Source organism: Nasonia vitripennis (genome assembly GCF_009193385.2).
Source record: "Nasonia vitripennis strain AsymCx chromosome 3 unlocalized genomic scaffold, Nvit_psr_1.1 chr3_random0004, whole genome shotgun sequence".
In the NCBI taxonomy this organism is placed as follows: Eukaryota; Metazoa; Arthropoda; class Insecta; order Hymenoptera; family Pteromalidae; genus Nasonia; species Nasonia vitripennis.
Genome location: NW_022279623.1, coordinates 1,006,853 through 1,034,775, shown reverse-complemented (window position 1 = coordinate 1,034,775; position 27,923 = coordinate 1,006,853). Strand labels below are relative to the sequence as shown.

At 37.7% G+C, this 27,923-nt stretch overlaps 2 protein-coding genes across 22 annotated transcripts in view; both read left to right on the top strand.

Annotated features, from left to right (window-relative positions):
• Positions 1–1,514: 1,514 nt before the first annotated feature.
• LOC100118853 (cholinephosphotransferase 1) lies at positions 1,515–15,766 on the top strand. Of its 12 annotated transcripts, XM_016988205.2 has the most exons (12): positions 1,515–1,666; positions 1,930–2,328; positions 3,428–3,575; positions 4,199–4,321; positions 4,424–4,527; positions 5,401–5,535; positions 6,977–7,111; positions 8,711–8,842; positions 9,812–9,970; positions 10,053–10,178; positions 10,252–10,411; positions 13,487–15,766. In XM_016988205.2, the coding sequence occupies exons 2-12, from the start codon at positions 2,089–2,091 to the stop codon at positions 13,594–13,596; spliced, it is 1,572 nt and encodes a 523-aa protein (XP_016843694.1). In that variant the 5' UTR covers positions 1,515–1,666; positions 1,930–2,088; the 3' UTR covers positions 13,597–15,766. The 12 variants fall into 12 exon arrangements, with proteins under 12 accessions (XP_016843694.1, XP_016843698.1, XP_032457632.1 ...); XM_008210730.4 differs by lacking the exon at positions 1,515–1,666 and having other exon boundaries at positions 1,725–2,328; positions 13,373–15,766; XM_016988209.3 differs by lacking the exon at positions 5,401–5,535 and having other exon boundaries at positions 1,602–2,328; positions 13,487–15,757.
• Positions 15,767–20,973: 5,207 nt separating this feature from the next.
• LOC100118883 (MAP kinase-activating death domain protein) overlaps positions 20,974–27,923 on the top strand; it is a 30,865-nt gene continuing 23,915 nt past the window's right edge. For 7 of the 10 annotated variants that reach the window (XR_004226986.1, XR_004226985.1, XM_031925745.1 and 4 more), the window contains exons 1-2: positions 20,974–21,107; positions 26,078–26,334. Coding sequence is in view for 8 of the 10 variants with exons in the window: in XM_031925745.1 (XP_031781605.1) it covers positions 26,236–26,334 (99 nt within the window). In the remaining 2 variants the exon portion in view is untranslated. The remainder of the gene's footprint in view (positions 21,108–26,077; positions 26,335–27,923) is intronic. The other 3 variants (XM_031925750.1, XM_031925748.1, XM_031925744.1) reach the window with 2 other exon arrangements.

The window sequence follows — 27,923 nt, the reverse complement described above, 5'->3', positions numbered from 1 at the left end:
TGGATTTGTTGTTCTGATAAGCGTTCTATAGGACAATAGTAATAAGTAATAACACAATGTGAATTTAATTTTCTATCAGATAAAAAATTTGTCTTGCCTGATACAACAAAATTACTTTTGCTTACGTAGTTAAAGTAAAATAAGTTTCATCAGAATCAATACTTGAGTTTCAACATTCATTACGCTGCTCTGCTCTTGGTTTTTTTTTATTGTAAATTTTATTAAGAAAGCTTTTTACATACAGTTACCCCTTTAGTATGTTCGGAAATGAAATTTCGGTTAGTAGTTAGGTTGGTAGCCCTACGCTAACCGACTGACCGACGTTTAGCGCGTGTAAACAATAGACGGTTAGGCGAGCTGATTTCCGCGATGGTAACTGATGAGCATGCCATGTGACTATGTGAGGTTTGAGGTTGTGTACAACATTAACTACAAAATTTTCAACTCGTGGAATACGATGATCATTGGCTTCATAATCATCGAAAATGTCATCAAACATTTCATCTACATCACTATCTTTGTTCATCACTATTAGAATCGGTCGATGATAGGATATCATCAAACACCTCAATTACGTTCATAATGTCTTGATAAATAGATCAACTTTATGCTTTATTGCAATAACATTGACTTGCTCCGAATCCGAACAATCAGCTGTGCTAACCATCTACGGTTTACACGCGCTGAACGTCGGGCGGTTGGTTAGCGTAGGGCTACCAACCTAACTACTAACCGAAATTTCATTTCCGAACATACTCCTTAAGGTAGTTAATCGGAATATTTATTTTCTTAGGATATCTCTCAAACTTTCTTTACATATTCAATTAAGTGTCCTCTACAACGTGGTATTTTTTTTACCCCCCAAGCGACATTATTTTTAGAGATATTGAACCTTGAAATTTTGTATTTTAACATGGGAAGTCTATATATACCAAGTCCGAATTTTGAGGACGTTTAGTTGAATAGCGAAGTGAATTATTTAGAATATTTTTAAAAAACTAGCTTATGGTTTAAAATAGCAATACAAATCTTGGAGAAAAAGTTGGATAGGGCAAACGAGGCTTTTTTTAATATACAACAATTCAAAGTTTTCATCCCATGCTATCAGTATATCTATATAGGTGCGCAGTGTTTCTCCCTCTTACAAGTTTTGAGAGTATTTTAATACTCTAAACAATTTATATCTCCATTCTAATGTTTGATACTATGAATTGTAAGGTTTTGACATTAGATAACACTATCTTAAATGATATGGTATCTTAAAAAAGGAATTTCCTAATAAAAACCCTAATTGAGCACCACTGCAGCCAGTGAACTACCTTAAAGGCTTACCCATTGCTGGACGTGTCGCGCCCTCGCGCAAGAGCGAATTGCATTGGCGGCAGCGACAGCGGCGTCGACCGACCGCGGAGCCTGAGGAACAGGATAGCCGATATATATTATAAGTTAAGTATACACTATAGTTCTTATATATACTTGGTGCGAGAGAGTCTGCAAAAGAGCTGAGAGAGCCTCAGAGAGAGAGAGAGAGAGAGAGAGAGAGAGCGGCAAGGAAAGAGCACACGCGATATCGCGCGAAGGAGAGGAGAGCGCGAGTAGTAGGAAAGTTCGTGCACGGAAGAGGTATTCATATCTCCTCCTCCTCCTCCACCAGCTTCCTATATAGGTATAGCTATATGTATATGTAGATATACATATATATACACGATTATAATAAGAGCGACGACGACTTCTCTTTCCCTCGACTTGATTCGCGGCGGCGGCGCGCGAGTATACGTGGTGTGATCAACATATCGAGTAGTGAGTGGCGAACTCGGCTAGCGGCTGGGAAATCTCCACTCGTATACGAGCCAGCTCGTAATCGATGCGTGTCGTCGCCGCGCGCGGCTGCCCCTGGTTCTAACGGAGCTGTCCTCTCTACCTCTGCAGATTCACCTCGTGGCCCGTGGCAGTAACAGTATCAAGCAAGAGGACATCATCCCTCTGCATATGTCCAGTAACGCAACGTAACGGCCAGAGTGTGGTGCATAGTCTTCAAGGAGTAAGGCGAAACGTCGTCGCGGAAGAGCGGAAAGAGTTGCCGCCAAGATGCAGTTCTTTCACAAGGACAAGATCCTGTCGCCCGGACAGCTGAAGCGGCTCAGCGAACACAAGTACAGCTGCTCGAGCGCCAGCTTGCTCGACGGCTTCCTGCAGCCCTGGTGGGACTGGCTCGTGAGCAAGGTGCCGATATGGCTCGCGCCTAACCTCATCACCGTCCTCGGCCTCATCGTCAACATCGTTACCACCCTCGTGCTCGTCTGGTACAGCCCCGATGCCAAGGCCGAGGTATATATCCAACTTCTATATCCTTCTTGCTCTCTTGCTCTTTTATACATTTTTGTCGTTGCTGCTTTATATCGCGCACATATACCTACGCACGCTCTTTCCCTCTATTAGTGACGCGAATTCTTGTTTGCTCCGATGTGAATAATTTTCAACTCTAAGTAGTCGTTTGCCACTTTTTCACTCAATACTTTATTTAGAATCGTGTTTGTCATTGAAAACAGTGCAGCGGTGGGAGGCATTACAAAGGAGATACTAATGATAAAACTCTTATATTAACTTCATCATTTATATTTATATGCTCAATAATTTCTTGGAATGTGTATTATTGTTGCTCAATGCTCAATGAGAGAACATTGTTTATTGTTGTCACTTACTGTTGCAATCGATCAATATTTTCATGCCTGAAAAATGCCAGAACGGCTGTTTTGGTTTTTTGCGCAGACTTTTTATGCATATACACTATGCTTCAAAATTTTTATTGACTTAACTGCAGTGTCTATCTTGACATCTGCAAAAGTAATGTTATAATTGCAGTAATGAAAAATACCTGTTTTTAGCTTTTATCTAAAGTTCTTGAGTCATCATGTCTTACTACTAGATTGTGCATCACCTTGAAAACAATTAAGCACTTTTGAAGGTGTATCAACTAATAGTAGTTGGTGTATAACTTATCTTATACGATTCTAAACTGTTGTTTAACTCTTGGATACCTATATATTCTCAATAATTGAAATTCGTTGGTGTTATATAAATGTGATCTATTTTTAAACCAAATAACTAAATTGTTGCTGAATCAGCTTTATCTCTTATACAATAAGCTCTTAACAGATTTCTAAAAAACTTACAAGAATTGGAAATGTGCAGTTGAATTTTTTTAATCATAATGATTATTGTTGATCTCTTTTATTTACAAACATACTAATCCAAAACTCTAATCTGTTATCATCTAATCGTTCTTACGCAATATTTCATTTGCCGTTTTGCATAAGAAATCATGCCTAAATGACAAAGCAGTTTTACTTCTGAAACTGCAATGATACCTTTTACTGGAAATTGTTTGTACATTATCTTATACTTATTTATTTATTTCTTCTACCAGCCACCACGATGGGCCTGTTTCTTGTGTGCAGTTGGACTGTTTTTTTATCAAAGTCTGGATGCTATTGATGGAAAACAAGCAAGAAGAACAGGCACCTCAACACCCTTGGGTGAACTCTTTGATCATGGCTGCGATTCTATTTCAACAGGTAACATTATATTACCATTATAATGCATGAAGAAAGTAAACTGTTCTACACAGTCAGAGCTATGTAAAACTAAATTTCTAATTCAAAAACTTGAAACAGAAATAGAAAAAATATCGAGTTATTTAAATCTATTTAAATTAAATCAGCAGACTGCGATAAAATACCTATTTGACTCTGATTAGAATAAATAATAGTTATGTATACTTTTCATGTGTACAGTAAGTTCAAAACATTGTAAGCTTAAAAATGTATTTTTTGATAGTAAAATGTACTATTATCCAAGTACTTGAAAATGTTTTCTTATGATTTGATAAAGCTTGATGATTATTTATGGTTTCTTACAGTATGGGTTTGTCTGCTGTTATCAGAGGCAAAACAATAAAAAATGATATTGAGAAAGTCGTGACAACAGAACAGTAATATCATATGGCCTGCGCTATATGTATGTGTGGTTAACTTATGCTACCTTTCTGTTTGACTTTCTTTTTATAATTAGTGATGATTATTTTTAGAGTACTTATAATCCTATTTTTCATAAAAAATAAACAACATAAAATGCGACTTTAGGTTATATATTTTATTTTATTACCTACAGTTTTTTAAACTATTTTGAATGTTTTCAGTATTTGTTGCCCTGTCAGCATGTATAGCAGTACAACTGGGTTACTATCCTACATGGATGTTTTTCCAATGCTTTTGTGCCATGACGCTTTTCTACTGTGCTCATTGGCAAACATACGTGTCAGGTAAAACTAACCAAATAGTTTATATGAAAATGAAGTAATGTAGCAGATGAAAGTGTATTAATGTGGTTTGGTCAGAATAAAATTCTTAAAATAACATTTTAGGATCTCTGAGGTTTGGAAAAGTTGATGTGACGGAAGCCCAATTTACGATAATAGCAATTCATCTCATCTCTTCAATTTTTGGACCTGGCATCTGGATGAAGGAGGTTGTATACTTGTTATAATTCCTACAACTAATCATGCTGATTTGAAATCATAACAATTATAAATTTAATTGTAATGATTTGAATATTTATAGTGAAAAGTATATTTTAATCTCAGCATTATTCTCATTTGATTTCTTTTCGTATAGCTTTTAAATTTGATCATTTTTACGATAAATTTCTTCGACTAAGTAATTTTAAAATACTGTAGCACTGAGTGGACAATAGATTTATTTTCAAAACATTAAATGATTAATAGATTGCACAAGCACTTTTTCTCTCTTGATTTTTAGTTCATTTTATTTGAATAATTGTTTAAAATCATAATTAACGACTTTTGCCCAAGTTTGATTAAATTGACAATTGTCTGTATACTAATTTATTGAATTTGTCACAAAAATTAACATCTTTCGAAATCAACGCTTAAATTATTTTTATTGTAGGTTTCACAAAACCTCTAAAAAAATTCAAATAACTATCCTGAACATTATTTAAATACTTTGTATTTCTGTCTCATTGACACATAACATTTTTCATTAAAAAAATTATTTCTTCTTTTTAATGACAATTACAAAAACTACTGAAAGTCAAAATTCAGAATATAACTAATAAGTACAACATAATTTTTAATTTTTAATGATCGTGATAATATATTTATAGTAGATAAAACAAATATTACACAAGTGAAACATTTACTAGAAGTAATCTAAAGAGTCAAACGTGTTTATTTCCGAATGAAAAATTTTCTCAGCATTGAAATCACATATCCTCTGAATGTACAATACATACATGTGTATAATACTTGCATACTTAACAAAAGTTGAATAATCAGAATGTCTAGTGTCCATCGAAGGCTAACAAATCCGTTTCTTACAGATACCATTTTTAGACGGTTTTCAGTTTAAATATTTGATAGGAGTTATGACAGTGGTCTGTGCATTGGCAAACTTGTATACCATCTTCTCGGTGATTTTCACCGGAGGAGTGGGCAAGAATGGTTCGACTGTGGCTGTAAGTTGGATAGCTAGACTCTTGGTTGAAGATATAACGTTAAAAAACTATGTAATCGGGATCTGGCATGGCATGAGGAGCGGCGCTGAACTTAATTACTGACATGCTGCATCGTTTATACTAATCTGGGAATTGGCATCCTTTTCTGTAAACAACTGAAATTAAATTTCAGTTCCTTTTTCAGCTTGACTTCTTAGAATGCAATCTCTGGTTTACAAAAATTTTGTACATAAACCAAATCATTATCGAACATGCTTTTGAAATTCATATCATTAAGCCATTTCAATAGCATAAAATGACATATTTTGAAGGTTTTAGTTGCATCTTTTAAAACTAGTCGAATTTTAAGAAATAATATTTATTTTCATCGTCATAGTCATGATATAACTAAAGCTATTTTTATTAACATTATTAGCCATATACCATTGAACTTATTAATGGCATGAATTAATATATCTTCACAACCTGAGAGGAGTTCAATAAATTAATTCACGCGAGAAGTTCTTCATAAGCTTTCCTCCATTTTGAAATTGAAAAAATTATAATCACAATTCCATTTCTTGGCAATAAACAACTAATAAATTCTTTTGACATTCTCTATGCTTGTTAAAGACTCTGGTAACTGACAGTCTTTCCTTTCTGTTACTATTTGATATAACTAAAACTATTTTGCTGCATTCATTAAAAAAGTGCATTTAAAATGATTCATTTTATTTTATAATAATAGTAATAATAACGGTAAAATACGTTCAAGTTCAAACAATATAAAAATTCATTAAAATGTAAAAGTGAAAGGAAAGGCAGAAACTTTAAAACAATTTCTATTCAGCAGCCCCTCGTGCAGGCCTCCGATTTAAGTACGGTCACAGAAAGAACTAGCCCAGATACATGTATACATATGTAAGGGTATATATCAACTTTTTTTTTCATTAGCAGTTATATTGCTTTTGAATTTTGTAAAACAAATTTTGTAATAGGACAAATGTCGTATTAAGGTGGTGGCTACATAAAAAATTAGTTATAGGCGAAATGCGGAACAACCTACGTACGAAAATATGAAAAAAGATTATTTTGAAATGGCTTTTTCATACTTTTTATGTAAAGTTCACAATATTGACGAGAATCAAATGGTTTTATCTTCTTCATTGCATCATTTCACGCATTTAAAATGTTTGAATAAATGTGTGTGCAGATTTCATAATTAATGTCTTTTTAAATTTTATTATAAATGTTAGATTTATTATCTATAAATGTAAATTTTTATATGTTCCATTAAAAAATCTATATATTTATACCTTTATTATCAACAACACATTTGATTTATCAATTCATCTTCAGAAATATGTTCAATTATAATTATAGAAATCATTATTTTTAAATATTGACTTCAATACCTTTTTAATATCATCTCTAATGAGAAAGATTTATCAAATTCTTTTAGATACCAGTGCCTAACATGGGTACATACTCTAATCTCGTAGCAGTAACATTTTATGCAGGCTACGTTAATGTGTTCATTCAGTTCTGTAAAGTCTTTGAATCTGGTGGGGTTGGAAAGAATGGTTCGACAATAGCAGTAAGTTTTAGCATTGTTTTTTTTTAATAAATATTGGTTTGAAGGAAATGTTCCTATAAGATGATTCGGTCATTTGACAAAATAATTGAAGATTTAAAATTTTACATATGATTTACTAAGTACAGAAAAAACTTTTTTTCTAAAACAGTAATTTAATTTATTCTGTTTATTATGAAATAAATCTCTTTTTTTAAGAAATTTTTTTTATTAAAAGTTTTTTTTTGTTATTATTATTATTTAATGGCCGAATCATGATTTTCGAGTTTTTTTTGGGTTTTTCCTTTATTTGTGAAATGTTTATTATAAGAGGTCTAACCACTTGCAAGGCTCGCTGTACTTAAAAACTATTTATAATAAAATATAATTCAATTTGAGTGCTTTGCTAAAAGTCTGAAATATGTTTAGATTTCTGTTAAAAAATTTGAGTTATTTTTTCATGAAAACCTGTCACATTTTTTAACAGGACTTGAACAAAATTAACGCATCTTTTCTATTGCTGCTCATGGTGTCATATACTATGAATACTGTATATATTCTATTGTTTTATGTAATATAAAATTAATTTTTATCCCAAATCTTTATATCTTAGAAAGAGCTTGATTAAGGAAACTCTGGTTTGTTAAAGTTGATACTCAAAGTAGTTTTTGCTGATGTGATTGCAAATAGAAGTTATTGAAGATTTCAGAGAGTTTATTTCTACATGAACATTTCTCTTTTTCTTTTAAATATGTACTCATAGGGTGCTTGAAAGTATTCAAGGTATTCATAAGATACTTAAATATTACGTCATTTGATACTTGAATAATTTAAATAATTTGCAACATTAGGCATCCTCATCATTGTTGCCTTATTATCAATGATGTATCAATATGGGGAAAACTGTAAGCCACTGTCGAACGTTGTGATTTGCTTTAGGTAAAAATGATTTCAAAAGCGCAGGCCAATTTTATTCCATAAATCACATATACCTTCATCACAACCTCAAATTGTTTGTATTTTTATTTGACAAAAATTTGTCTTTTCAGTTTCAGTTGATCGTTTGATTTTCTTAATAACTTTAATGTGTGTTTTACAACAATGTTTGTACTTAAATAAAATTCACACAAAGTATTTAACGCTATTTTCCCTTTGTTCACGTTTATAATCAATTGAATTAGTTGCATGATTCATAGAATCTTTATTAATAATTAACTTTATAAGGTTATTTGAATTACGTTTTGATTATTAAACCATTCATACAAATGATATTTTAATTAACTTTATAATATTATAAAAAGAAAATATAGATGCGACGTAGCTTTATTGTTCATCAATATATCAATAATTATAATAAAGGAAGCCAATCATAAAAATATCCGATTAGAGAGAAAAATACTTATTTCAGTTCAATAACGTTTGTTGCTAAATATTTTTTAATTTTTAATAATCATGTCGCAAACAAATTTTCAAAATATCGTTAAAAATATTTGCCTCATTGGCGAATGCAATATTTAGCAATAATCATTTCCGTTTCTACGAATAAAAGGAAAGAAATAGCAAGCATATTCACTCATCATCCATCTGACTAACAAAGAGAAATTTCGCTTTCCCACAATGTAGTTGCCATACACTGGCACAGAAGTGAAGATCTTTCCGTTATGGGGCGCAGTTGGTGTTGCTGTTTTGCTTGCGCTCAGCAGCATGTCCGTCATTCTTGCCGGTGGTGTCGGAAAGAATGGCTCCACCGTCGCAGTAAGTCAGCGTATCATCATTGTAGGACCAATGTGTATAATGCATCCCAAATTTTTTTTCTGCCGAGTTAGGCCCATAATTCAATCTTCTTTGGTATATCTCTATCGCTTAAAGACTTGAGCCATAAAAGTGCCTTACTATAATTGTAAGCTAAAAAATAATCGATCTGTCGTGTTCATTATTATATCTCAAGTCTTTTTCGATTATGTACGAGAATTTTATTATACTCACTAGCACACCATTATTAGGCAGGTTTTCACGTATAAAACATTTCACGTTCTATTCTTCAGTATATTTAACTCACCACAGAATATGATGGGCCTAAGTCTTTCAAATGTCTTATATAATCATTCACTTCACCTGTCATTGATTTTTCTTGACCTTTTTTTGCCGATTATTTGCCGATTTTTTACTTTGTTTCTTGCGCTCAACTGCAACTTTTTCGTATCATTCTACGCTTGGAGAGAAGCTTTTTTATTGCGAACATTTTAATGTTCGTGACGCTTGTTTTTAGTTGTATGCTTGAACCTAGTGACTAAATTGCATGGTTTTTTGAACTTATTGTGCCGTAGCATGAAGCACGTGTTAATCGCAGTTGCTAATTTTTTTATATTGTTTTTACTTTACACATGTCTATACTCGTATATTAATATACTTATTTTTTTTTGTTTTAACATTAATGTTTTTAAATTTCAGATGAAACATTGTATTACTAATAATAACTAACATGTCTAATATGATTATTGTGTTGTTTTATGTGTGCTTTTTTTTGTATATGGCATTGATGTATACATTGATGTGTACATGATTAATCACTGTATAATGCTTATATCTATTTATCACAAATTCAAAAATTTTGCAAATTTCGAGGAGATAGAAACAGAATTGTCCACGCATTTCTGAATTTGTGACGAATAGTGACTAGTATTAGTCCTATTAAAGATATTTCAAGATACACAAAATTTGCAGGGAACGTCGGTATTATCACCCATCATACCCTTCAGTTTCGTGGTTGTGCCAGCCTTTATAATCTATAGAAAGAGCGCTGAGCATGTTTACGAGAATCATCCGGCGCTGTACATACTTGCGTTTGGAATGGTAGCTGCAAAAGTCACAAACCGACTCGTGGTACGCAAAGCAAACGTTCAGAAATGTCTGGTAGTTTACTTGAAAATAAAACAATGATTAATTTCGAAATGATTATTTATAGGTTGCTCACATGACGAAAAACGAAATGCAGTACCTCGATAGTTCATTAATAGGACCAGCCATGCTGTTCCTCAACCAGTACTTTAACTTTTTCATCAAAGAGTATTACGTTCTTTGGCTATGCTTCGTAAGTGATTTGTTATGCCAAGTTAATCAAGCATTTTTAAAATCAACTTTGTAGCATACGATTTTTGTCGTAGATTTGGGTCACCTTGGATTTACTTCGATATAGCGCACAAGTCTGCACGGAAATTTGCGATCATTTGAACATACAACTCTTCAGGATACCGTATGCCGATCATCATCACCTGCATCAAAATCAACGCAACAGTGGCGCGCAAGGTGTCACCGAAAAAAATGGTACTACGATTACTACGAGATCTCAAAGTAGAAGGTTATCAAAGAAACACTAGGAAACGATTGTAATAATGAATGCACTACTCACCACTTAAAATTAATTGACAAGTGGAAATAGTGAAAAAAAAGAAAAGCGTGAATAATCGCGATAAGTGTACATAAGTCTAATACCAAGAAAAATGGTACATTCATTGTTGTAATCGATCATGCTCACTGTCCAATCAAATAGCATTATAAAAATCTCGTTCGCGCTCTCTCTCTCTCCCTCTCTCTCTCTCTCTCTCTCTCTTAGGATCTCATTTAATGTTTTTCATATCGCGATCAGTGTAGCATAAAACGTTCCAGCGGCCGGTAAATAATTGTTATTTTTTTAAGAATATAAGATAAGACTGTGTTATTTGCAGTGGATAAGTGAGCATCATTGGTAAGGGTTGCAACATTTTACAGTTACTATTTATTAGATATTTTGTTTCTATTAAAATAAAGACAAATTATTTTTTTCATGTGAAACTTACGCGCCATCGCGTAGTTCCACAGAAAATGTTGTCCGACGAATCTCAAATTCGTAAAACGCACTTTGAGGTTTTGGATAACACGTACCCATTAACATTTTTAGAAAAATCAATTGAGTGTATTTTCATGAGTTGCAAGATTCAATCTTAGCTTAATTTCCCAGTCGTTATCAAATAATTTGCTTATTTTGTGCTACACAAAAATAATTTGTTCGCCCTTATTTAGTTAACTGGACAGATGTACAATGAACTTTTTTACGCATTCTTAAGCCTTAAAAAGGGATTTGTGTAACTAGTTTACGTAAAAGAGTCAATTTATTTTTCACAATTGAACATTTTGTAAATATTTCTATTTTTGCTTTTTCGTTTTCATAAGAGAAAGATGATCTCAGAAAGACATCTTCATATTTTCTTAAAGGAACTTAACAAAATGTAAATAATTGTACCAATGTTGGATAATAAGATTTTTCGATAGAAGCGTGTAGAATATCAGTAACCACTGATGTGCTGTTGGCGCCTAGTTCTTCCGGACGTTGCGGTCTAAAAGTCTCGGAAATGTCGATAATAACAATTATTCAACAAATATACCATTTAAAAAGCTACAATACTAAACTCTTTTCCACTAAAATTCAGTGCACACTCTTCTATCTTTTGCTCCTTTATCTTTTGGCTACTTCGTCTCACAGCTTGTAAATACTAATTTTCTATATAGCAGTTTCTTATCTCGAAGCAACATGCCAATGCTTCCGAAACCGATCGATCGACTACATAACCACCTTTTATCTAATGACCTTACAATATGAGCGACCCGTGAAAGTCCACAGAAGAACTTGCACACCTCGCAGAATAACTCGTAAAATCAGGTAGACCTAAAATCAACAATCAAAAATAACGGAAATAAAGATGATACTGTAACGTTGTGGCTAATCAAGTTTATATTTAGAACGAAGGTGCAAAGCATCTTTTAAACTTTTATAATATATATATATATATATATATATATATATATATATATATATATATATATATATATATATTATATATATATATATATATATATATATATATATATATATATATATATATATATATATATATATATATATATAATATATATATATATATATATATATATATATATATATATATATATATATGTGTGTGTATAACTATACAAGCTGTATAATGAAAAGCATCGAGCAATCGGATGCGGTAACGAGCTCCAATAAAGCATGTTGTACGATAAACAACTAAAAACGTATTTTTTTTTCTTAAAATAATACACGAACAAATTAAACTGACCTTTCCTTGCTATTTATTAAATTAAACAACGTATAAATGTCTTCTTATAACAATTGCCTATAGTACAACGCGTAATCCATCAGTTAATTAGGTATGTAAAAAGAATTCTTTCGCATGAAACTACTCTGATGATAATAATGTGATGTTATAATTCCTTTGGAGCTCGTAAAAATGCATGAAACGTGATAACCTTTGGGACAGTATTCTCCTTTTCTTTGCTTTACTTCGCTTTCAAACTTGTGTATTTTCTTGTGTAAAAAAATCTTGCTTGCATAAATCAGTAAACTGTTTACAGGTATTTCTTTCATTCAAGTTATACATAAAGATGTGGGTTGTGGCATGCGCAACAAGTACTGTCATTAGAAAGAACAAAATAAAAAGTGTTGTTTGATGTTTTTGAATAGATGTTTGGTTTTTCTGTGGGAATTAAGATATTTTTGGTAGGATTTATTTTTATGTAATAATTTGTGTGTAAAACAATGCAGCGTTCAATTTTTGTGATTAATATCTCATTAAAAAGTTCTACATGTTTAGTTTATCATCGAATTGTATGATATGTACAAATCATTAGTTTTTCTCTGAGATATATGATGATACATGAAACTTTTAGTATATAACTCATGGAATGCATTTGTACTTTATGCTTCCGCGATTTCCTTGGTATAATCTTATAATACGCTTCATAGGAAAAATGTTTCAAATACTTGGCAAGTTTGGTTTTTAAAATCTAAAAATATCTGCCTTTCGAGTTAATTAGATTTATGCCTTATAAAACGAACATTTTTAAAATGTGTATATTCCTACGGCCAAGCTTAAATATAAATTATCACTTGAAAAATGTCTTCAACCTACGTTTGTAGCTATAATGTAGCGCAGCGATCTCTTTTGTGAAAGAAGTAAATTTTACCGTAATACACAAAATGAAATGCTTCAAAGCAAGATTGGCTACTTCAGCAATCTCAAAAGCATGCTCACAACAAAGCTTTGAATTTCCAGTTGCATAACCAATAACTACATAGTAAGCCAAGTTTCCAGAATCACGTTTTCCCATGAGTAACATTAAACTGTTAAAAATAGCACACACTTCTCATTCTACTTATTTCTTTCACTAAACGAAATTTCAGAAAGCCTTTAATTCATTTTAATACAGGGGGACACGAAAGTAGGGCCGGCGGCGTCGAAGTGTCGATGACAAGCGCGGCTAAAGCTTCGTAGACTGACACTGTGCAGGCAGGTGTGTGCATGAGAAGAGTTTTGTTCGCAGTGCAAATGCCGGTGGAAGCGGAGCCGCTACTCTACGAGGAGTCGGTGGTGCAACCCCAGCTCCACCATCACTACCATCATCACGGCTCTAACACGTCCCTCGACCTCTGATACAACGACTCCGAGTCTCACGCTGATGCAACCGGTCCCTTGGACAAACCAGAAGCAATGACGACGACGTTGGACGACCTCGTGATCGTTACTGTGCATAGCGACATCGCAATGACTAGATAGTAAGACTAATCTACCTATTATGAACTTCTAGTTGTATTATTAGCTTAAGTGAGCGCGCGCGTGCGTGTGATGAAGCGCCGATGCCACTTAGATTTCCTGTCACTGAGTTTTTCCTCCGTTGAATGAACTGTGTTTGTTGAAGAGATTGTTGCTTAGGTACTTACTTGAGGATCTGCGGACTGTGAAATAAGTCTGTATACACTTATCGCTCGTCAAATACAATTAGTTTTTTTATTCATAAATTATATTATACATATTAAGTAACTATTCGACGGTAATTGCTGTACCTATATTTTCGTTATATATGTTTGATAAATATATGATGATACCTATTTGGAAAGTTTATATTAAATACAATATATAAAAAGAACTAACAATATCTTGATCGCAGCTTAATGGAAGCATTGAATTGAATTGTTACAAGAGTATAATTAGTTATACTGTACACAAGAGTATAAGTTAATTGTATTTAAAAGTTAAAATGACCAAATTAGAGTCGTAAACTATACTAGTTCAGTATCTTTGCATGAACGAAACTAATCAATTTTTCAGATATAGTTCAGTCGATACAAGAAATACAAGCTTTTTCATTCATTGACTTAAAGATAGCAATCGTGTAAATATGAAAGTGTAAATGTCTGTAGTTGAGATTTTTTCTATATACAGTCGAGACGATTTTTCCGTCACAACAGGAGTAACGATCTCCCATTTACAATTTTATAGAACTATACAAGTTTACGATAACGATTATGTTTTATAAATATATACTGAGAGATTTATGCTCTCCATAACAATTGAAAATCAACTTTAAAAAGATTGATGGTAACAAAATTATGTCAATGCAGACAAAATCGTGTAAAGAAGCATTTAAATTAATTTTGATAAATTTCTATGCATTTTGAAAAAGTGCGAATAGAATGTTTAGATAAGTAGACTATTTATTGAATTACTTGAATTACATAGAAAAATTTTGTTTTTGAATAAATTCGAAACTTTATATAATACAATTTACTTCATAATCGCTTTTTGAAGCTAACCCAAATACAACTTGAAGGAATCTGTAAGAAACTAAGTAATCTCATAACAGAACATTTTATGCACGTGGTCATACATACTAGTTGTTGAATAAGATGATATTTCACTCGCATCAAAAGTAATATATAAAATTGTTTCAGTTTCATGAGTACAGATTTTGTAGGAGCCTAGGATGAGCAAAAATAATTTTCATTTGGTTTTAGAATGATTACCTCGCGTTATGAACTCGTGCAAAAGTTCGTGTAGAAAGATAACAAAAGTGCCTTTTTCCTAAATGCTGATTTAATAAATTGTTGCGTTGATAACAGAACCACATAGTTACCAGATGGATTCTGCTCAAAAAAAATGAAAGTAACCGACCTACAGTTTCTGGCTTTGATTCGTTTATCATCGATAGGAATTTTATAGTAAAATATTGATGTAAAATTTGTACCTAAAAGTTAAATATTGATGTATTCCATTTTCACTATGGACAAATTATCATGTTGAAATTGAGAAAAATGTTTAAGTGCATAAATAGCTATAAAACCCGTCTATATTGGTGCTTTAAATTGTTTATATAGTCTTTGTTTCAAGTACAAGTAAAATAATGACCAATTTTAAATGCAGTCATGATAAAATCAATATTGTTTAGTCCTTTCCGAGCCCAGAATAAATCGAATCAATTTCTTGCCTTCAAAAATAAACATAACAAAAATGTATAAAATATTATGCCAAACCAAATTAGTTTCATATGATGTGTAGAAGTCGATGAATATATAAAATTTAGAACAATGAGATAATAAAAATAATGTTAATGGGGTCGGAAGGGGTTAAGGTAAAAGTTTAAGCTAATTTAGTTGAATAATCTTGTTTCTCGCGCACGAGCGTGAAAGCGTGAAATTACGATTATGTGCGTAATTCGGCCTAGATTGTAAGATAAAGAACTGCTATAGCGTTTATGTGTTATAATTAAAACACATTATGCTCATTTTAATATTATTTATGAATAAATGTTGATACGTATAATTCATACAGTATTTCACTTGTAAATCCTACGCCCATCTTTTTACACACCCTATTGCATCCTCTAATTATCGATTTCTCAACTCATACTTTTACGTAACATAACGAGTAACTATTTTATAGATGCTTGTTTTTCGATATACACGTACGAGAAAAGTTAAATTTTTATCTAAAGTGTTCGCCTTGGTAAGGATACACTAGCGCCAAGAACTTACGTGTAAATCAAATGAGGCGGCGAAAATTGGAGCATAAATAATTAGGGTGAAATACATTGCTCTTATGGGAGGTCTTACCAAGGCGAATTCGATAAGCATACTGCATGAAACTTAACTCTCTCTCTTCTTTACTTTTTTTCTTAATTTACATTGCCTATTTACTGAAATAATAATTTTATTGGATCATCAAGCAAATTCCAAGAAAGCGCGAGCAATCGTGATACATATATACCTTGAATTTCCCTCGTTAATTGATTTTGTATATAGTCGCTGCGTTAATTAAGCTGTGCCTCGAATGAAATTGCGAGGATCAAACATGAATTCGTTAAACTAACAAAGGCCGTTCTCCCCCTGAAATAACGTCAGTTAACACAACAGGGAAAGTGTTATCGCTATTAAATCTACCCGTGTATAGTGAAAGGGAGCGCGGCGGATATTCCTGTTAAATTCAATATTGATTTTAGCTTCAACAAAGTTTTAACAATGACATCGAAGACGTATAATTTTACGTATAATTTTATATGATCGTTGAGAATTAAAGATATAGGTATACTCGCGGAATTTCGATTTTTACCAAGACCACATAATATATGAACAGTTCAGCTTCTAGTTATCACCTTTGCTTATTTTTTGATCATCAAGAGGCACGCAGGAGATGCTACATCTCGGCAAGTAATTTCAAAGTCCAAGCTATAAATATCAAAGGCTCTTCACCTAGGTTCCCCCAATTCGATCTATTATTCACGAAAGTTCAAAAGCCTCATTGACGAAAACAAGAAGAAGAAACAATTCGCGCCGAGACACATTCATTCTCATTCATTCGACGACCCCCAAAAGCCGAGCGTGTGTAATAATCTCAGGCCGCACGAACCGCGAGCGTATCTATCCCTATACATATACACGTCGCGTGCGTGTAGATCACGTGTCCTCGTTCCCCCCTGCGACACTTTTTGGAGCTGGAGTCAGTATATAGTATAGCCGGTGTCTACGCACGGCTCGTGCGGCGCCTATATTGATCGCGGCGCTAATGCGGGCCTCGGTGTCCCGCTGCGGAAGGGTGCATATATAGGTATATATATACAGTGGAAAGTAGTCGGAGAAGCACAGTACGGACGTCAACGAGCGGAAGAGATACGTACACGCACGTGATGGGTATACGGGTGACGCGCAAAAGTCAGTTAGGCTGATGCTTTGCCGGAGAGTCATATATCTTATTGCGGGGGATGATTCGGCGGAGGGCTGATGGTGATTAAGGATTTTCATTGAATCTAATGTCTTCTTTCGCTATATGTATGCCGAATTTTGCGAAATCGTTTTCGGAATTAGATTTCTCCGGTGCACTACTGACTCGGCTCATTGTTTAAGTAGTAACGCCCTGTTCGGTCAGCCGCGAGCAGTTTGTTAGCTTTAAATTTTTCAATCGAACACGCTCTTTGAAGAATGTAAACGAATTGCTGGTATAATTGGAATACCAATATAGTGTAGCCTAGAATTTCATGGAAATGTCCTAGAATTTGTAATCGATATTCGAAGCTTCCGATCAAGGATGACTCTATAATGCAATATATGCGGATCAACTCGTGAAACGCATCCTATTCGTTAAAAAGTGCATGAATATATTACATCAACGAGCGTAAATCGCCAGAGAATATGCAGTTCAACAATGATCACATTCTTCACCAGCTTTTTAATCTTCGCATTTTCATGCCACCAGCGTGCATTTAATTAAACTTTCCCAAAAAAAACTTTTTAATTTTCTCCGGACGAGGCAGTTTTCACAAGCCGCGCTCCCGTCGCTATTTTCCGAGCAGTATAACTTTAAAGTTTAGGCAAATGAGAAAATGTGCATCATCCGCCTTAATTACGACTAACGCACCTTTTCAGCTGTTTATGCGCGTATACATTATGTGCCTTTTGCCGATTAATGCCTGCAGTATATAATACCGGGTATACGAATAATTTCAACTTCTGAAAAGCTCTGCTTAATCACGATGATCAAGTATATATTGTTAATCGCGCACGAGTAACAATATATAATTGATGACAATACAACTGCATTTATCGTCATACATTTATCGTCGAGTGCGCGGGCGAGTCTATTTATAATAAATCAAACAACCCTCGGCGAAGTGCACACACTTGTGCGTGCAAATACATGTAACGATCACAGTGTCAAGTGTCGCGAGATGCTCTTGAAAAAAAATTAATAATAACAATAACCAGTGGAAACCCGTAAAAGTCCCTTACGTAAGCTAGGCTGCGTCTATTTTATACAGTTGAATCGGCCCGACGACGCTTAGAAGAAGAATTCATTCCGATAAAAATTAACCGCAATTAAACGCGAAAGAGATCCTCGACCAATATATAAGACGATTCAATCCCGCAATGATGTTATCAGTAAAAACACTCCGTCAAAGCCATATATAGGCGTAGTATAAATTCCCACACGTCATCTCATTTGCGGAAATTGACTAGTCGCCAAGGCGAGAGCATTATAGCAGTAGTCTCTGCATTCGGTTGGCGAGTGTTATCGGCGACGCCAAGAGATGTCAGAAGAATTGCGTCACTTGAATTTATGATGTAATGAATTTTAAGGACCTCGCAGCCCTGGCTTCTGCTTCCCCTTTTTTTCTCGTAATGCTGTATCGGCATATGCGAATTTCAGTGGTTTAATTCTCTCGATATATCCTCTGTACCCGATCGAGTTGTCTGTGCATTCATACAAATTTCAGCGACGCGACTTTCTTCCTCTCGCGTTATTGTTTCGCGACACGGTACCGTTGTATAACGTTTTCACGAGGGAATACTTTATGTTATAGCCCGCGCGTGTAAGGTCGCTTTTTCCAGGTTTTTCCATTCTCCCTTCGTTGCATATGCGAATTTTTCGGAAAAAAACAAGTTCGCGCCGGTAGCGTAGCGGGCCACGACTTATCCTTTGAGTCCAACTAACTCGTGATGGAAAACTCGGCGGAATAAGTAAAACAAGCGCCGGTGAAGATTGCCTTGAAAGTTGGAATAACTTGGAGCGCGCGGCGGAGGGAGAGAAGAAAGTATCCTGAAAACTACTCGAGAAAAGCCATACTTGCGGCGGATAATGAAAACAGCGAGGTCTTTCAATCGCTCTCTCGTCGCCGCGCGGGGAAATTAAGCGTTAAGGGCCGCGAGAAAATTGAATTACTGGTTACCACTTGTTGGAGATAGCTGGAAAGAATGAAGCGAAGGTGCAGGGTATACAATCAGCGTTGTTTTTCTCATTCGGAGCTGCTTTGGCCTTAGATATTGACTCTCCTCGGGATTTCCTCTGCTAACAATCCTTGCTTCCTTTAATCTGGTTACGAGTCTGTTTGACTTCAGTTTGCGTACAAGATTGGCTCGTTTTTTCAAAACTGCTTGATTTTGGCACTTTATTTGACTTTTAATTTCGAGTTTTAACGGAGGCGAAAACTTTTCCAGTGGAAATTACAGAATGCGCGCGATCGTCGCACTTCGCGGAGGCATAAAAAACACGATTTCCTTCTTTATAATCTGCCAGTGAGAAAAGAATCGCGAGACGTCAGTGTTATTCGCTCTTCTCCGTACAGCGTCGTAAAGTCGAGCCGCATCACCTATACGGCTTTTCGATCGATACGAAAATCCTTTCGAATCAAAAAGAGTTATTTGCGTGTACATAAATATTCTTCCTCTATTGCAATGTTTGAAAATTGAGTACGTAATCGTCGACGGACTTTTCATATACATTTTTTGCTGCGGAACGTTGCGAAACAAAACTTTTCCCGCGATGAATTAGCGGCGAAATTCAATTTTTTCAGAATAGCAGATACGTATATAAAAAGTTGAGGCGCTAAAACCACGTCATCATAAATTCCTTTTTCCCCTCGCAGATGCAAAGTACGACACAACCCCCGTAACCATAGCATTACACGAAAACCCTTTCAGACTTTTCCGGCTGAAACGACGACCGCGAGCTCTCACAGCTATACACCCGAATAACTCGTTCAATTATTCCCTCCTCGCCAGCTCGGCCACTCGTACACAGCACTGGCCATCGCGGGAATTCCTCCACGGCAATGTAGGACAGCTTCTCGCAGGGCCGAACGTGGAAATGACCTTGCCCGACATACTCCCCTCTCTGCTTCCAGCAACCCCTCATTCCCGAGATAAGAAGAGAAAACCGACGAATATTCTGGGCTACACGGGCAGCAGCTGATGAAATATACACTGAAAAAAACACAGTCGTTTCTGCTGTAAAGTCCGGTAGTTTTAACCGTTCTGCCACCGTAACGACTGTTCAGTAAGAACAACGGTGTGCCACTGGTAGTTTTGGCAAGTCGCGACTCGTAAAATTGGTCGCTTACGCGGGACACCAGCAAAAACGACCGAACTGATTCTTTAAAACTACTGAACTCTACGGTCATTTTGGCGAGTCTCCGTACAATGACGGATTACTGGTGCGAGATCAGTTAAAATGGCTGTGTTTTTTTTCAGTGTACGGGAGACTGGAATAACGGGCGTGGGGAATCGACTTGTTCGACGGGCTGAGCGTAGATTTTTCGATTTCACTCTGAATATCGCGCGCGCCAGGCGTGTCGATGGAGCGTGCGTATAACGTCGAATTCGCGGAAAATAAGAGTGAAAATTGCGAGAGGGAAGCTGGAACTTTTCGTGGAATGGAAAAATATTGTGAGGATTTTTTTTTCGTAAATCTGTAAAAGAGAGGGAGGAATATACGAGGGAATCAGGACGCATTAGAATATTCATGACAGAAGGTATGTAGCTTTACAACGAAAAATCGAAAAGCTTTACACAAATTAATTGGCCCATTTTTTTCATGGAAAAAAAAACAGCTCGAAAAAATTGCGCCACCCGAAGCAAGGGCTCATCCCCAGTAGTAAAAAGAGCGGTAGTAGGTTACACAGCTGAATAGGCGCCTCCGGAAAAAGCTTGCCGCGCGCAGGCGCCGCATCGACCTCTCTTACTCTATACGCCGCTATCGCACCGCCGTCGAGTCAGTGTAGCTGCCAGAGCTTTGTGGAACAGACTGTGCGGTGCGCAATTCCCGAGAACGAAGCAGCAGCAGCAGCAGGACTAAAGACGGCCTGGAAAAATGGACTCCCGCGGCACTACCTAAGTACGGTAAGTCGTTGCAAGTCACAGATCTCCGTGTAAAATCCGAGTCGAAATTTCTCGAGCCGTCTTGCCGCAGCCGGACCGTATCTACTGCGGCGACGTCCTGCACGCCAGTCGCCGCCGCCATCTGCGCAATGGCCGGCGACGAGGCGATCGTGTGCACGTACATGTGCGACTATGTGCTTTTCCTCACGGCAGAGATTATCAACTCGCGCGTGTACGTCCGTATACATGTGTGTATGTAAAGGCAGCCTTGGCAATACACACGCGTATACTATAGACCGCCGGGAAGGTGTGTGTGTGCGACTCTTTCGAATGCGGGCTTTATCTGAACCGGGGAAGTCAATGTCGGGACGGCTAATTGGATTCCTCGTAACAGAGGGCGAGAGTGAGTGTGAGAGAGAGAGAGAGAGAGAGAGAGAGAGAGAGAGAGAAAGAGAGAGAGAGAGAGAGAGAGGACTGCGAGGCAAAGTTGCTGCAGGAATATGGATTTTCATTCCACGGCGCGAGCGCGCGCTCTCTTACACCAATATCGATTGATTCGCGGAGGGGAAGAGCGAGGGGGCGAGTTCGTCGACGTTTTTTTCCTTTTATCATTTTCGAGGGGCTGCCAGCAAGCAGTTGCTCTGCTCCCGTTTTCGGCTCTATACTCTGGATGACGCGATTGAATCGCATGTATTTCTCGACATTGAACTTGATTCCGCCGTATCATCGTCGCTTTTATTTTAGTGTAAGATACAGAGCCGTTAACAGAGGAAATCCATTTAGTCGCGATAAGCATCGAGAGAAGCTAAAAAAACGGCCACGTAAATGCGTACACAATACATCCCACAAAGCGCGCTAAACGAGCGTATATATCCCTCGGAAAAAGTTTCCACGTCCCTACGTCGGCGAGCTGGCGTCTGGAAACCATCAATTTCCTCGTCCAACAACGCAATAAACCAGAACCCTTCCCCGAAAATCTCGAGTACATACGCGCACAGTCACAGAAGGACCTAATCGGCCAGAGGACAATTAACCGCAACACACGGCGTCGAGGGGCGCGTCTTTTACCGTGCGCGCGATGCTGCATCGATCCGTTCGCACGCGTTTACTATAACCACCGCACACGCGCGCGCGCGCCTTATATACACACGCCAAAGGATTTTCGAGGGCGGGGAGGGGAGCATCAGCTTCTTCGCTCCCTTTGTGTAGCTGTTTAAACGCGAGCGTCTTATTCGAGGGGGCTGTTGCTACCTTTTTTTTCATTTTCTAGATTGCCTTGTTCTATCTGCGCGTTGTTGTTTTTCTTCGTCACGAAGGAGTGAATGGCTGCTTATCGTAATTTATGCACGCGCGGCGCGCGGCTTCGCTATCTACACTGATATATTATTTTGCCGAGTTTTTCCAAGAAGCTCTACTAGCAGAGAGATTTTTGCAGCGAAAATAATGTATAGTTTCTGGCCTTCCGCTAGCTGGCGAGCTTTCGGTATTGTACAAAGCTATACCTATCTCGAGGCCAACAATTTTCTGCCCCGACAGACGGGATTGTTAGATTTCTAGAAAACGAGCGCGCGCGATGTCTTTTATTTCGGAATCATTATTTTGTACTCTCTGAGGGGGACACTCATTTCTCATCCCAACGGGCTTTCATTCGCGTTGCTTCTCCTGCGTGGAAATGAAATTCTTCGGCACTCGTCTAGATTGCACGAAAAATGTTATAATTAAAATCAACGTTACGCCTACGTTTTGTACACAAAGGCTGAAAAACGTCGTGCGCTCCTCGTAAATCAGAGAAGCCATCCCGCGCAGAGTAAAAGCAGCAAGCCCTCGAGTACCTTGACCTTAGATCGATCGCCGCTAAATTCGGGGCGTCGTTGGGGATCGGTTTTCGGGACCGGGCGGACAGCTTTCCGCCCTCACAGCCGTCCTTGCGTGGGCGAGCTCTCGCGCGCATCTTTCCGCCTTTTCCTTAAATAGCCTCGCTGTATGACGAGTATTTTGTCGTCTAGATACGACGATCTTTTTCTCCTGCGGGAGCTGACTACTCTCGAGCCTCGTGTACCGGGGGATTGGATGCTTCGAATCTGTAATAATCTGAGATTTAGGTAGTTATATTATTTATTTGTTCTATGGCGCGGTTTCGCTGAAGTAACACCAAATTCGGGATGCGATCGCACGACCCCTAGTCAAAATAATTTACTCGCACTTCCAATCACACATTCACTCGCTCATACATTCAAGGCTTTCCTTCACTTGAATCTTTTTTCTTACAATTTTTTCGCCGCGCGGCTTACTTTTGTTGGCCTTCTCTCGCCATGTGGTGCTCTGCCGTGTTGGGGGGCTGTCCCTTTTTCGATTGTGCAGCGTTTTGATGCTCGGAGCCGGGAGGTCGCCTTCATTTCGCTGGTGAGGTTTTCCAAAAGCGTTTCGTTGTTTTCCTCTCGCTGAATCGGAGATATGGCGTACTGTCGCGTACGACCTTCCTCTCCATGAACATCATGTTCACACTCACGCACACGCACACACTCACACACTCTCGCTTAACTCATTCTCACCTTATCATCACACTACACATCTACCACAACAGACATCTTTTACTATTATTATGCCTGTACTCTTACTACTCCTGCTGTACATAATTGATCGTACAACACATTGTACGTAAAATAAAACCAATTAATCTAATCTAATCTCCCTCAGTCTCCGCGCTCTCAATCGTCCGCAGCCCGACAAATAAACTGGATAGTCTTTGATTAGATTCTCGGCGGCTATACATTTTCAATATCGAACTTTCGACAACTTACCCCTTTCGGGATTGTGCCTACGCTCGTCGGCAGATACACAACTTGCGCAGGAGCCCTCTATTCGCTTGTTCTCCTCGCCTCTATCTGATCGCACACCGCGATCTTGTCAGCTCATCACCTCGCCTCACTCACACTCTCTCATCCATACTCTCAAGCACTTACCCTTCTTCACGCTCGCGAAATCATAATTTTTATCGAATTTTATCTTCGCTACTCGATCGATCCGTTACAAATCGGCTTTGACATTTTATACGCCGTCGGTGTTGTGCGTCTGTAATTGAATTTTTAGTTTGCATACTTTCGATTACATAGGTATACACGACGCTACGGAGCTTTATGTATATATAGAACGTGTTTTCAGGGCGAAGTTGTTCCGGGGGGATTTTCAAGCTTTTCGAATTAAGCCGGGGATGAGAAAATTTCACCTCGTCGTCGTTGTCATCCTTATTTGTATCCGGAGAATTATCAAGGAGAAGCAGCGCAATAGCTCTCTTTTCAATTAATTTCTCGGTATAATTCCGAGAAATTCGCCCCTTTGAGATGCCTCGCGCGGCGCGCGACTCTCCGACGTTGTGTGATAAAATCCGTAAACAAGATAAAAAACTCTTTGTTTTATGCTACTATAGAGTCCCTCGCGTTTCCCGGAGTTTAACAAAGAGCCAGTGGAATTCTACACCGTTCTTATAGCGTCGCAAAGAAGTCCAACTCGCTCTTTTCCCCCCGACTCAACGTCGATTCACCGTCTTAATTCCACATCGCAAGCCGATTCTATCAATTCATTTTACTCCTTTCATCAAACGAATCCATCACATGCAGCCACGTGCACTGGTTATTCCAATAAAGTCGAAAAAAATCCTCTCAAAAAACGTTATTAAGCCCGCCATACGCGCAACTACGCAGTGTATGGAGAAACTCGATCAGCCTCGACAGGACTCAACCCGAGCGTAGCTCCATTATATACGCCCACACACACACACACAAATCACATCGCACCGCGTTATACCTATACGCATATCAATACACCGCACGCATATCGCCGGCACAGTCCAAAAGCGCAGCTCTCTCTCTCTCTCTCTCTCTCTCTCGTCAACCTTGAACCGGAAAAGTCGGCACACGTGCGCGCCGGAGCACAGGGACGACATTAAAATTTCCCTTATCGCTCACAACACTCTGCTCTCTCTCTCTCTCTCTCTCTCTCTCTCTCTCTCTCTCTCTGCTGCGCGCGCGACTAACAGACGCACGGATTGTCGTTGTGTAAGGTCGTCGCGGGTAATTACATTACGCGGAATTGGGTCGGAGGACGAAAAAAGGCTTGCGAGAAGGGAGAGAGCAATTTCTTTCGCGCATGAGCCTTGACTGATTATACCTGCAGTGTGTGCATGCAGGTATAGGATCGTCGATAACGATCCCGGATTACAGTAGGCTGTGTGTGTGTGTCTTGCGATTTCATCTAAGTGTATTGATGATTTCGCTGCGTGGATTCGTTTTATTCAGGTGTATCGAGCTTCATGGGGAATATGCATGCGGCGTTTTACTTCTTGAATTAGCGCGAGCCAGAGAGATTGAATTGTTGTTTATTGCCTTTTTTTTATTAAAAGAAGTTATAATTGGATTGGATACGAGGATCGGAATGCAATGACGAAGGTATGTGCGCCAGAAAGGATTGGCTTTAAAACAAACGCGGCAATTTTATGGATGGCGCGAGTGATGAAAGAGATCGGGGCCGAAAATAAAACTTTTGAATATATTTTTCGCGGTGTAAAAATTGGTGGAAAAAAACGAGAGGGTAAAAAAAAGAAAAAAGCTCGAGTAATGGGGTGCCTTTGATAGATTTTATCGCGTCCGCTGAAAGGACGCTAACCCGAGCGATTTAGAGCTTGGGTGTAGATCTGATGGCAGATATAGAGTTGGAAATAAAACTTGGTAAACCACGTCTCTAGGTTTCAGTTGCGAAATTTGAGAAAACTCTAAATTGAACGCATTCCCGCAATAACGGGCGTTGCCGCATATATACGGACATAAATACAAACCCCACCTGTTAACATGTGCACAGGTGGTCAGAAAGAGAGAGAGAGAGAGAGAGAGAGAGAGAGAGAGAGAGAGAGAGAGAGAGAGAGAGAGAGAGAGAGAGAGAGAGAGAGAGAGAGAAAGAGAGCGCACGCGCCCATAGCTATGAGTCTCACATCGCAGCGGCAGCAGCAGGAGCAGCCATGATCACAGCTGAATCGTCAGGAGTAGCCGCAGGCGCGAGTAGCTGCGCAGTCGCCGTTGACGAGCGGTGACGGTTCGGCTGAGAAGAGCATCATAGCAGCTCTGTCGTCGCATAGCGCCGCCAATCTGCATCGGCCATGGACGTGCAGAAGAAGTTCCTGTGTCCCCGGCTGGTCGACTATCTGGCCATCGTGGGGGCCAGGCAACCACCACCGTCCTCCAGACAATCTATTCAGGTATTCATATTTTACATCTATATATATTCATATTCGCGCGGTTATGCCACGCAGGAGATGGAGTTTTAATGACGCCTTGTCCGTCCGTTTCTGTTTGTATAAAATTTCAAATGAAATTCATATACTATTTGAATAAATTTTCGTATGCCATACTTTTCGTCGCAAACGCAATACCTTTTATCGGGCTTCATTTGTATTCACACCGAGCACTTTATACTATTATACTGTATATAGAGTACATCAGAGAAGATGGTCGACGTAAATTTCGAGGTTACCATTAAAAGCACTTCTGCGCTCACTCTCGCGTGGTTGCCGCACTACTTGCAATTTATAGGTCCATTTTGGATTTATTTAATTCGCTTTACAGGTACGCATATGTGCAAAACCGGACACTTCAGGGGGTCTGAGTGAACAAATTTGAAATTTGAGGGTACACCTACCAGACAAACTTTTTTGGGTTCCTTATAGGCCACCCAGAACTCGAAAAACCTTGGGTTCCCACGATTCCGAAATGCCTATTTTTTGCCGGGCAGTTTAAATTCTCTTATGGGAATTCAACACGGGAAAAATTATCGAAAACAAGCCACGATTCAACTTTACTCACTCAGTGTATGAAGGTGCATTCCAAAAAATGTGTATTACTAGGATTGAAGTATCCAAAGAAAGCTTTAATTTAAGGGCTGGTTGGTTAAAAATGGTTTCCTGGGTTGAAAATTAGGCTTGAAAATAGCGAAAAATCATTATAACTTTTGATCCCAGCGGTCAATTTCTACCATCTGGGGCTCAAATTAAAGCTCTTTTCTTCTGCTTTCGTTTTGAAAATTTAGATTAACATTTTTATTTTACGATCAGCTATATATATGCCCATCAATTAAGGGCCAATTTAAGGGCCAGATGGTTAAAATTGACCGCTGGGATCAAACGTTATAAGGATTTCAAAACTAGAAAAAATCCAAGTTTTTACGAAAATCGGAAAAAATTTTTCGTTATTTTCAAGCATAGACAACTTTTTACCTAGGCAACCATTTTTAACTTACCAGGCTTCAAATTAAAGCTCTCTTCTAATACTTCGATCCTTATAGTAATGCACATTTTTGGATTGCGCCTTCATACACTGAGTGGGTAAAGTTGAATCGTGGCTAGTTTTCGTTAATTTCCCCCGTGTTAATATTCCCATAAGAGAATTTAATCTTCCTGGCAAAAAAATAGACATTTCGGAATCGTGGGAACCCAAGGTTTTTCGAGTTCTGGGTGGCGCATGCAATGTATTTGCGCTCGCAGCACAATGCGCTGTGTAATTGCGCCGAAGCTTATTACATCTATTATATAGAGAGCAGTGTAATATCTGTCGTTCGATTTTCGATCTAAATATTTGGAAACCAACACGAGTCGTATTATAGACGCACGTCAAAACTCGAGTGAAAGCCGCAGCGCGAAACTCCGCTCAAAGGCGGGAGCCGTAAGCCTTCGATCTTATATGCTCTACTCTGCGAACCCGTAATAACGCATACACTTTGTTGCAAGCTCGGAGAGTAGAGAGAGAGAGAGAGAGAGAGAGAGAGAGAGAGAGAGAGAGAGAGAGAGAGAGC